At 36.9% G+C, this 12,116-nt stretch overlaps 1 protein-coding gene across 1 annotated transcript in view; it reads left to right on the forward strand.

Annotated features, from left to right (window-relative positions):
• CFAP47 (cilia and flagella associated protein 47) overlaps positions 1-12,116 on the forward strand; it is a 333,438-nt gene that overhangs the window by 233,249 nt on the left and 88,073 nt on the right. The window contains 1 exon segment of the mRNA XM_045860609.1: positions 11,381-11,545. Within this exon segment, the coding sequence (XP_045716565.1) occupies positions 11,381-11,545 (165 nt within the window).

Consider the following 12,116-nt stretch of genomic DNA (forward strand, 5'->3'; position numbering starts at 1 on the left):
CCCCTAATCAAAATAAGTATTAATTCTGTTCTCAAGTCGCACTCAGATGATTGGCTGGAGATCAATTCATTCGTGTTAACAGATCAGTGAGTGATGGCATATACTGCATTTTCTGCCTTTATGCAGGGGTGCTCTATCCTTTGACCGCCAGGCCAGTGTTGGCCTCCAGACCAACACCTGGCATACAACAGCAGGTATCCAGTCAGGATTGAATGGAAGAAGCAATACATTACAAAACTGAAATTGTTTCTAAAATATTTTAAAAATTACTTAGTAGTACAGTAATAGTACAGTCAAGGAAGATTTACAAACTCAGAGGAGAGTGAACATTAGAAAACTGCATATGCTCTGTTGAGCTGGAGGAAGGCACTCCTACGATTCCAGGGTTTGCTATGAGGCCCACATTTCATCAGCATAAGGTACCCTGGGAATTCCTGAATGCATGTTAGTTTTCCCTGGGAATGTAAGGCAGGTTGTAGATGCTCTATTGAATATAAGTTCAGGTTGGTTTTGAAAGAAGGCCCTAGTGGCTGATTAATTCACCTATGATATTCTGGTGAAAATCTTTATATTTGAAATTTACACTACACAAGATATAGATAACATTGTCATTGAGTAGATAAAACTTTTATATCTCTCCTCCTCCCCTTTTCTCCCCTTCTTCCCTCTCCCTTGGATTGTTGTCTGCACAGGGGATCAGCACTCCAAACCCCTGTGTTGTTCAAGGGTCAGTTGTGTACATTTTATCATAAAAGTTAGGAGTTTAAAAAAATAGGAGATGAGCTGTATTATACACAGAATAAAGACAGATGTGGCCACAGCACTGGTTTTGTTTTTGTTTTGTATTTTTTTTAATCTCTGTTCTTTATCATTTACAATCAGGGGTGTCCAACTTTTGGTGTCTCTGGGCCACACTGGAAGAAGAAGAGTTGTCTTGGGCCACACATTAAATACATTATGGCACATAATCACAAAAGAATCTCATAATGTTTTAAGTAAATTTACAATTTTGTGTTGGGCCACATTCATAGCCGTCCTGAGCCACATAGGGCCCGCAGGCCGTAGGTTGGACATCCCTGAACATAATTTTATTTTTCTACTTTGCCTTTGAAGGGGAAATAAAACAACATAAAATTAGATTTAAGGTTAAAGAAATAAAAAAGATAGAGGTAAGATGGGGTTAGACTTTCATCTTTAGTCTTGCTACTCAGATTTTGTAGGGTAGGATATTAGAGAAACAAAACAATGGAAATTCATTTGACCATGTGTAATATAATGTGCATGGTCCAAATACTTATGAAAAAAATCTTTTTGATGCAATGGATGTTCCTCCAAGATATTCACAAGTTGATAAAAGCTTAGCCCTACAGATGTTTTCCTTAACAGTGTGCCTTATTAGCTATAGGCAGTGGTGAAGCATGAAGCCAGTGCAAGGACCAGGGTGAGTGTGAAGGACCCAAGTGCAAAGAGGTCAAAACTTTGTCAAGTTTAACTGTTTCCATGGAAACTTATTTTAGGAGGTTTTCTAAGGGATAAAATAGTTTAGGTGATCACTGAGCAGTATCCAAGACCTATTGCTTTAGATCAAATTAAATGTTTCAGAAGCATGTGAGTGATTTTGCTATTTTGCCAGTCAGAAATCTGTTTATTCTCTGGTACATTTGGTGATATTTAGACATGACTTAATGTACCATTTCCCATACTCTATGTCAGGGAAATATATATGCCTTTGCCACTAATGACCTGTGTGACCTGGAGTGAGTTACTAACCTTCTTCTCTACAGCCCAAGTTGCTCAGCTTTAAAATAAGTCTAATCACTAATTAACTCATGTGTATGAAAGGACTTAAATAGGTAATGAATGAGAGTCATTTAGCATATGCTGAACATAGAGTGAGCATTCAATAAGTGGTTTTTCATTATTTGCCAAAAAAACCCATTAATATAAAATAGCTTTGCTCATTCCATAAACTTGAGTCTTTATATTCACATTTTGCAAGATAATGTGAAATTAGAGAAAAATGATTCCTAATTTTAGAAAATGGCCTGTATATTGAAAATGTTTATTTTATTGATTGTTAAAACAGCATTTTGAAAAAAAACAGCCATTTAGAGTATTTGGCAGATAAAAAACTCCATTTGTCAAAATACAAGCTTATGCTATTGAAAGTATAATTGCTCTAATTATTATTCCTATTAGAATTTTTTGTAACTCTCTCTTCAGACAAACTGAGAATCTTCATTAAATCTTAGATAGCTGCTTTTGTTCACTACTATTATTTTTGTTGTACATATAGTGTTTCCAAAACCCTCTAATAATTTTCCTGTCACTCTGATAAACTCAAGCACCAACAATTGAGCTTTTCTTTACTCTCCTCCCCTTTTGGATCAGAACAGAGGAGTATAGGGAACAAAGTAATCGCATATACATATACTGTGGAAGAATTATCATCTTTTGAGACACATATTCTTCTCATAGTATTTACTGCATTTGGTTTGGCGGTTCATTGTTGGTTCGTTTGACTACTTGTGTCTTCTACTGTAACTAATTAATAACCAAAGATAAAGATGAAATTTTAAAATGTAATTTTTAGAAATAAAGTTATAATTCCATTGCCAAGAAACATGTTTTTCTCAAGAAACAGTAAGTAAAAATTAGTGATTAATTCTGACTAATATGCATTAAGTATCCTTTCAATGAAAACCTAGACTACTAAATAGACCTGTAATTACTTCCATAGTTCTCATCATCCATTGCCTTTTTTTAAAGATACATATTTAATTTCTCATTTTGGTCTGTAATATGTGGTCTTGTTACACTCTTATAGGGCTTTTGAATTGTTTTAAAATGCTTGTCCAGTTTCTCTTTGTGAATGAGTAATAAAAATGTAATAATGTTGGAGGAAGAAAAATATTCTGAGTAAATAAATGGACTGAAATGAGAAACAGTAGAAAATGTGTACTTTTAATTCTTGAGAGTTTTTCTTAGTATTTGAAGTATTGATTAGTTTTTTTTTGTCCTGTGCACACCTATTGTTTAATATATGCAGGTTTATCTAAATAACAATTTTATTTATCAGAATTGTTTTCTTAGTTTCCTTTCAAATTGTATATTGATAATATATAGGAATTTAACTTGTTTTGTGTGTTGATTTTATATCTAGCATATTCTACTTCTGAATGTATCTACTAATTCTCACTTTTTTGTATAGAGTCATTAAAATTTTCTATGTATAAGATTATATCATCTGCACACAGAGATGATTTTACTTTTTCCCTTCCAATTTAGACGTCTTTACTGCTGTATCTCACATAATTGCTCTGGTTAGAAATTCCATTACTATGTTGGATAGAAATGACAAAACCGGACATCCTTGTACCAATCTTAAAATGTTTTCAGTTTTTCACCATTGAGTATAATGTTAGCTGTAGGTTTCTCACATATGGTCTTTATCATTTTGGAGAAGTTCTCTCCTAGTTCTTTATTTTTTTAATCATGAAAGGCTGTTGAATTTCATCAAATACTTTTTCTTCGTCAATCAAGATGATCATATGGTTTTTTTTCCTTCCCTCTGCTAATGTGATATGTTCCACTGATTGGTGTTTGTATGTTGAACCCCTCTCCATTCATTTAGTTTTCTTTTCTTTTTTAAAATTTTTTATTTTAATTGTTGTTCTAGTACAATTTTCTATGTTTTACTCCCATCCCAGCCCACCTACCCAGCCCTCCCCACCTCCCTCCCATTTCCACCTGCCCCTAGATTTTGTCCATGCGTCCTTTATACTAGTTCCTTCAAACCCTTCCCCTTTCCCCCTGAAATTCCCTTCCTCTTCCCTCTGGTCACTGTCAGCCTGTTCTCTATTTCAGTGTCTTTGGTTATATTTTGTTTGTTTCTTTGTTTTGTTGATTAGGTTCCCATTAAAGGTGAGATCATGTGGTATTTGTCTTTCACTGCCTGGCTTATTTTGCTTAGCATAATGCTTTCCAGTTCCACCCATGCTATGGCAAAAGGTAGGAGCTCCTTCTTTCTTTCTGCTGCATAGAATTCCATTGTGTCAATGTACTGTAGTTTTTTGATCCATTCATTTACTGATGGGCACCTAGGTTGCTTCCAGCACTTGGCTATTGTAAATTGTGCTGCTATGAACATTGGGGTGCATAGGTTCTTTTGGATTGGTGGTTCAGGGTTCTTAGGATATAATCCTAGCAGTAGATTTGCTGGGTCAAAAGGCAGATCCATTTTTAGTTTTCTGAGAAAATTCCATACTGTTTTCCATAGTGGTTGTACCAGTCTGCAATCCCACCAACAGTGCACTAGGGTCCCTTTTTCTCTACAACCTCTCCAACACTTGCTGTTTGTTGCTTTGTTTATAATGTCCATTCTGACTGGTGTGAAACAGTATCTCATTGTGGTTTTAATTTGCATCTCTCTGAGAGCTAGCGATATTGAGCATCTTTTCGAATGTCTCTGGATCCTCTGTATGTCCTCCTTGGAGAAGTGTCTGTTCAAATCCCTTGCCCATTTTTTAATTGGGTTACTTGTCTTCTTAGAGTGGAGTCGTGTAAGTTCTTTACATATTTTGGATATTACACCCTTGTCTGAGGTATCATTGGCAAATATGTTTTCCCATACAGTTGGTTCTCTTTTAATTTTAATACTGTTTTCTTTAGCTGTGCAGAAGCTTTTCATTTTGATGAGATCCCATTTGTTTATTCTTTCCTTTATCTCCCTTGCTCTGGGGGACATACCAGTAAAAATGTTGCTGCGTGAAATATCAGATTTTCTTGCCTATGTTCTCCTCTAAGACTTCAATAGTGTAATGGCTTATATTTAAATCTTTTATCCACCTTGACTTTATTTTTGTGTAACGTGTAAGTTGGTGTTCGAGTTTCATTTTTTTGGATGTAGCTGTCCAGTTTTCCCAACACTATTTGTGGAAGAGGCTATTGTTACCCCATTTTATGTTGCTGCCCCCTTTGTCAAATATTAATTGACCATAGAGACTTGGGTTTATTTCTGGGCACTCTGTTCTGTTCCATTGGCCTATGTGCCGGTTTTTATGCCAGTACCAGGCTGTTTTGATTACAGTGGCCTTGTAATACAGTTTGGTCTGGTATTGTGATCATTCCTACATTACTTTTCTTTCTCAAAATTTCAGCATCTATTCAGGATCATTTATGGTTCCATATAAATTTTTGAAGTGTTTGTTCTATGTCTGTGAAATGTGCCATTGGTAATTTAATAGGTATTGCATTGAATGTGTAAATTGCTTTGGGAGATATGGACATATTGATGATGTTAATTCTTCTGATCCATGAACATAGTATATGTTTCCATTTGTTTGTGTCTGCCTTGATTTCTTTCTTCAGTGTTGGGTAGTTTTCTGAATACAAGTCTTTTACCTCTTTGGTTATATTTATTCCTAGGTATTTTATTTTTGTTTTTGCTATATCAAATGGGATTTTTTCTTGATTCCCACTTCTGCTGTTTCATTGTTGGTATACAAAAATACCTTTGATTTCTGGATATTGACTCTGTATCTTGCTGTTTTGCCAAATTCGTTTATTAGGTCGAGCAGTTTTTTGGTGGAGTCCATAGGATTTTCTATGTACACTATCATGTCATCTGCAAGCAATGACAGTTTTGTTTCCTCCTTTCCGATTTGGATGCCTTTTATTTCCTTTTCTTGTCTGATTGCTGTAGCTAAAAATTCCAATACTATATTGAATAGAAGTGGTGAAAGTGGACAGCCTTGTCTTGTTCCTGATCTTAGTGGAAAAGATTTTAGTTTTTGCCCATTGAGTATGATGTTGGCTCTAGGTCTCCCATATGTGGCCTTCAGTATGTTGAGGAAAGCTCCCTCTATTCCCACTTTGCTGAGTGTTTTTATCACAAACCAGTGCTGTACCTTATCAAATGCTTTTCCCTCACCTATTGATATGATCATGTGATTTCTGTCTTTGCTTTTGTGTATGTGATGTATTGCATTTACTGATTTGCTAATATTGTACCATCCTTGCATCCCTGGGGTGAATACCACTTGGTCATGGTGTATGATCTTTTTAATGTATTGTTGGATGCAGTTTGCCAATATTTTGTTGAGGATTTTAGCATCTATAATTCATCAGCGATATTGGCCCGAAGTTTTCTTTCTTTGTTGTGTCTTTATCTGGTTATAGGATTAGGCTGATGCTGGCTTCATAAAAAGAATTTGGGAGTCTTCCATCATTTTGAATTTTTTGGAATAGTCTGTGAAGGATAAGGGTTAGCTCTTCCTTCAATGCTTTGTAGAATTCTCCTGTGAAACCACCCAGACCCGGACTTTTGTGTGTCAGGAGTTTCTTGATTACTGCTTAAATTTAGTCTGTTGTTATTGATCTGTTCAGGCTTTCTGTTTTTTCTTTATTCTTCTTTTCAGAGATTATATGTTTCTAGAAATATTTCCATTTCACCTAAGTTTTCAAATTTCTTGGCATATAGTTCTTCATAGTAATTTCTTACAGTCCTTTGTATTTCTGTGGTATCTGTTGTAATCTCTCCTCTTTCATTTCTGATTGTGCTTGTTTGGATCCTCTCTCTTTTTTTCTTCATAAGCCTGCTTAAAGGCTTGTTGATTTTGTTTATGTTTTCAAAGAAGCAGCTCCTGGATTCATTGATCCTTGTAATTGTGCTCTTAGTCTCTATGTCATTTAATTCTGCTCTGATCTTGGTTATTTCCTTCCTTCTGCTTGCTCTGGGCTGCCTTTGTTGTTGTTCCTCGAATTCTTGTAGACATAGGGTTAGGTTGTTTGTTTGGGATGTTTCTAACCTTTTTAGGTGGGCCTGTATCGCTATGAACTTCCCTCTCAGGACTGCCTTGGCTGTGTCCCATAAGTTTTGGGTTGTTGTGAGTTCGTTTTCATTTGTTTTCAGAAAACTTTTGATTTCTTCCCTAATAGCATTCTTGACCCATTCATTGTTTAATAACATGCTATTCAATCTCCATGATTTTAAGTGTTTTGGGTATCTTCCCTTGGGGTTCGTTTCTAGTTTCAGTCCCTTGTGGTCAGAGAAAATGCTTGGTATGATTTCAATTTTCTTGAATTTGTTGAGGCTTGTTTTGTGTCCTATCATGTGGTCTATCTTTGAAAATGTTCCATGTGCATTTGAAAAGAATGTGTATTTTGCTTCTTTGAGATGAAGGGCTCTATATGTATATCAGTTAAGCTCATTTCATCTAGGGCATTGTTCAATGCTACAATACCTTTGTTGATATTTTGTTTGGAAGATCTATCCATTTTTAACAGTGGGGTGTTAAAATCCCCTACTATAATTGTGTTGCTGTCAATATCTTTCTTGAAGTCTTCTAAGATTTTCTTTATGTATTTGGGTGCTCCTATGTTGGATGCATATATATTTACAATATTTATGTTTTCTTGGTGGATTCTTCCCTTGAGTATTATGAAGTGACCTTCTAGGTCTCACTTAATGGACCTTTTTTGGAAGTCTATTTTGTAAGATATGAGTATTGCTACCCTGGCTTTTTTTTTTTCCTGTTGATTTGCTTGGAAAAAATGTTTCCAGCCCTTTATTTTCAGCCTGTGCAGGTCTTTTATCCTGAGGTGGGTCTCTTGTAGGCAGCATATATGTGGGTCATGTTTTCTTATCCATTCAGCTATTCTATGTCTTTTGATTGGAGCATTTAATCCATTTACATTTAAGGTTATTATTGATAGGTACTTATTCATTGCCATTTTCATACCTGTGTTCCTCTCTCTCTGTCTCTCTCTCTTTTCCTTCCTTTCCTTAAATCAGAACCTTTAGCATCTCTTGCAGAGCTGGTTTGGTGGAGGTGTATTCTTTTAGACTTCTTTTGTCTGGGAAGCTCCTTATTTGGCCGTCTATGTTGATTGAGAGCCTTGCTAGGTAAAGTAGCCTTGGTTGCACACCTCTGATTCTCATAACTTGGAATATCTCTTGCCATTCTCTTCTGGCTTGGAGCGTTTCCATTGAGAAGTCAGCTGCTAGCCTTATTGGGGCTTACTTTCTGTTTCTCCCTTGCTGCTTTTAAGAGTCTCTCTTTGTCTTAATATTTTGCCATTTTAATTATGATATGTCTTGAAGTGGGCCCCTTTGGGTTCCTCTTGATTGGGACTCTCTGTGTTTCCTGGATTTGTGTGGCTTTTTCTCTCATAAAATTAGGGAAGTTTTCCATCATTACTTTTTCAAATAGGTTTCCTATCCCTTGCTCTTCTTCTTCTCCTTCTGGCATCCCTATTATATGGATATTATTATGTTTCATATTGTCTTGCATTTCTCTTAATCTGTCTTCATTTTTCCTGAGCCTCTTTTCCTTTTTTTGCTCTTTCTTGGTGTTTTTTTCTACTTTGTCCTCTAGCTTGCTGATCCGATCTTCTGCTTCATCAGTCCTGCTTTTCATTCCTTCTGCTGTGTTCAATTCAGAAATTGTATTCTTCATTTCCTCTTGACCCTTGTTGATAATTTCGATTTCCTTTTTCATGTTGATATAGTTTGCAGTGAATTCATTGTAGGTTCCCTGTAGTTTCTGGTAGCTCATTTTGAGCTCATTGAGCTTCCTGATAACCATTGCTTTGAACTCAGTATCTGATAGTTGAATTGCCTCTATTTTATTTAACATTCTTTCTGAGGCTTCCTCCTTTCCTTTCATTTGGGGAATGTTTCTTTGTCTTCCCATTGTTTTGAGACTCTTCTTGTTAGCTTGAGCTTCTTCAATTGGTCTGTTCTGGCTCCCTGGGTTTATGGTGTGAACTTATGTGGTAGAATACCTGTGAGATTCAGTGGTACAGTCTCCTTGATCTCCCAAGCTCACTAGTCTTGGGCTGTCATTGAAGTCGGCTCTGTGTTTTTCTTTGGGTTTTGACTGTTGTTGGGTCTTTCTTTGGTGGGTCCTTCCCACCAGCTGGTTAAATGGGGGTCACTCTGTCCACCACCTCTTGTATTTTGTTGTGCTGGTGAGGCAGGGTGTGTTGAAGCTGGTTCTTCCGTGTGTATAAGGTTTTGAGGATTCTCTCCTGCTCTTGTTCAGTTGTTTGTAGTGGGTAGTATCTCCAGTGTTTATTTGTATTTCTGGATAGGTCCTAGATTGAGGTTTGTATGGTTTCCACTCCCTCCTTAATCTTCTTCTGTTGTTATGTGTTTGTTATCTTTGTTGTTGGGTTTCTTCTTCCAGTGGGTACCCTGGTGTTCATTGCTTCCAACTTCTCTTTTTTGGGATCATTTGGAGGGGGAAGGCAAAATGGTTTAAGACAGCAATGGAGTGTTCTATGGTATTTACAGTAGCAGCCAGTAGAGAAGAGATAGGAGATCCTTTGGCTATGTATAGTGTTAACCGTGATCTTCCACCCAACTAACCGATTTTTTAGAAAGGGTAGAAAGAAGATAAGACTCTTGTTTGGGAAAGAAGGATTGTGTGTTGGATCCAGAAAGCAGTGAGGTTCTGGGAGGTCAGATTCTGAGGTAAGGTGAGAGTGAAGGATAGTCAATAGGTGTAGTGTATGAAAGAATAGAGTTAACCACTACGGTAATAGAGTTCAGGAAACTGTGAAGTGAGCTAAGATCTGGGAGGGATGTTTTAAGTGTTTACAATTGTATGGAACAGCTGTTATTTACAGTAATATTAGAACAACAATCATATGACAGAATCAATGTGATCTGGATAACAAGAATAGGAAGTATAGGACCTTGAGTAGTGTGCTGATGGGACACAAGTGAAGTGAAGGACAGTAAATTAGCAATACACTATGAAAGACATCAGAGGAAACCTGTCAAATGATACAATATAACCAGTCTAGCAAAGCAGACTATACAGAAAGAAGAGGAATGCAAAAATACTATTAAAATAAAAGATGTAAAAATACTGCAAAAAATAATAATAATACAGATATGTGAGAACTTGCATTTCTTTGTAATTGGAGAGTGAAATTTGTCTCAGTGTCGCAGCTGTTGTGATGGCCCTTCTTTGGGTCCAACTCTGGTCTTTTTACAGTTCCAGGGTTTTTTTGTTCTTTTTTTTTTTTCTTGTTCTCACTTGTAGGTAGTTAAAAAAAAAGGCAGATGAAAGAAGGAAAAAGAGATAAAATTGGAGGAAAGAAAGGAAGAAGGTATAAAACAAGAAAGAAGGAAAGAGAGGAAAAAGGAATTGAAAGAGAAAAAAATAATAAAAATTAAAAAATAAAAAATTATTACAAAATTTAAAATAGAATAAAATTAAAAAGTCTCTTGGTTTCAAAGTGGCCATACCGGTTTTTCTGGTCTTGCTGGCTGCAGGAGGCTGAAGGGTGATTGGTATGGCTTTTCTTCCTTCCCAGTCTGTACTCAGTCAGCCTTGCGCACTGTCTGCATTGTCAGGGGAACTATCCTGGCACCTCTCCCCTGCACCTTGGGTTTGGGATCAAGGCCTTTCCCCAGGGTTACCACTGTGGGCTGTGGTGTGGGGGTGCACTGGCCAGGCTGCCTCACCCTTCCCAGTGCTATGGGGGTGTGCTGGGTCTTCCACACAAGCATAACCTTCCAGGCAACCTCGGGGTCACTGCTGAGTGGCAGGGAGGCCAGAGTGATTGCTGCAGGAGAATTCCCCAGTGTCTGTCTTTTCACTTTTTCTTTTTGAGAAATTCTTCCTCCTCAAGCCTACCATGTTATACAGTGGCCTGGCCTCTCCCATAGCCCAATTCTTTAGCCAGACCAGTGACTATGGGGGTCAGGGCCCACAGCATGACTCTCAACTCTGCCGGTGCCCACAGACTCTGAGGGTACTCACAGTCCTTGTGTGTTTGCTAGCAACGGGGTTTCACCTGGTGCCACTCAGACCTTGTTTGGATGGGGAGGGAGGAGTTGCCCCGGCTCTCTCCCAAGGACTCTGTGGCAAACCTGGCAGCAGGTGCCGGGCCTGGGGCTGCAGCCCCTCTGGTTTTTCGGTTCTGCTACTTTTGGTCTCTTATTTTCATATGTTGAGGTACTGCTTGTTGTTTGCTCTTTTACTCAGTAGACCTGCTAGGATTTCCTCTCGTGTGTAGAAGAAAGTGGAATCTGCTCCCTCCTACCCTGATGCCATCTTCCTTCCTTTCATTTAGTTTTCTGAAAGCTGACACGGTTCTATTGTTTGTCATGTTTTCTTAATTATCATAAGAAAGCTCTTCAAAAATTATCATTTCAATGGAGATTTTGAAAAAGTTTTCTTGAACTTCCCACTGAATAGTTCTGTACCAAAATTAGATTGAATTCTGATACTAAAATCTAGAATTTGTGTTTGACTTTGCATTTATTAGTTTCAGCTAGAGCAACTTTAATATCTGAAACCTATCTTTCATTTTAGAAAACAAATCCCTGACTGATCTAACATCTTGTACTTATGTGTCGTAGGTAAACTTGTATTTTCCATTAAAAGCAGTCAAGATGATGATTCTGACAGTGATTCAGTTCTAGGACGAGATCAAGATCAAGAGCAAATTCAGAGTCAAGCTATAGTACCTGTTCTCTGGAAAACAATGTCAGAAATATACCAAAAGCTTGATGAGGAAGACCCAGGTAAATTTATTATTATGGACAGTTTCATGACTGGTATTCATAAACTGGTTTATGAGTAGATATTTTACATTCATAATACAAATGTGAGTTGTATATATTTGTCAGAATTTTATTATATTATTTCAGTATTAAATTTATGTAATTTAATATCTGGATTGGATTTGCTATAAACATTAATAGATTATGATCCTTCACCTTGAAGACTGCCTACTCTTTCACAAGTGAAAAACTTCACATATATATTTCTGTTATTAAACAAAAAACAGCAGTACATTTCTGATGAAATATTAATGAGTGTATTATTTTAACAGTATAATATGCTTTTCATCAACATTGGATGTGATAACAGCCTTCCTCATGCAAAAGAAAGTAAATGATATTGGTTCCCCTCCTTATATTATAAAATGTCATTTGCATATTATTAAACACCTTATATTTTTATTAGAAATTAAAGGGGAAATGACATAGTAGAGTGTGGGAATAGACAGGGCAGGTTTCCGGGAGAATGAGTTTTCTTATTTGTGAGTAGCAACAGGGACTTAAGAGGGCAGTAAAGAAGAGTAGGTCAACA

The sequence above is a fragment of the Phyllostomus hastatus genome, unplaced genomic scaffold (assembly GCF_019186645.2).
Source record: "Phyllostomus hastatus isolate PE091 unplaced genomic scaffold, TTU_PhHast_1.1 phas_scaffold_200, whole genome shotgun sequence".
NCBI lineage: Eukaryota > Metazoa > Chordata > Mammalia > Chiroptera > Phyllostomidae > Phyllostomus > Phyllostomus hastatus.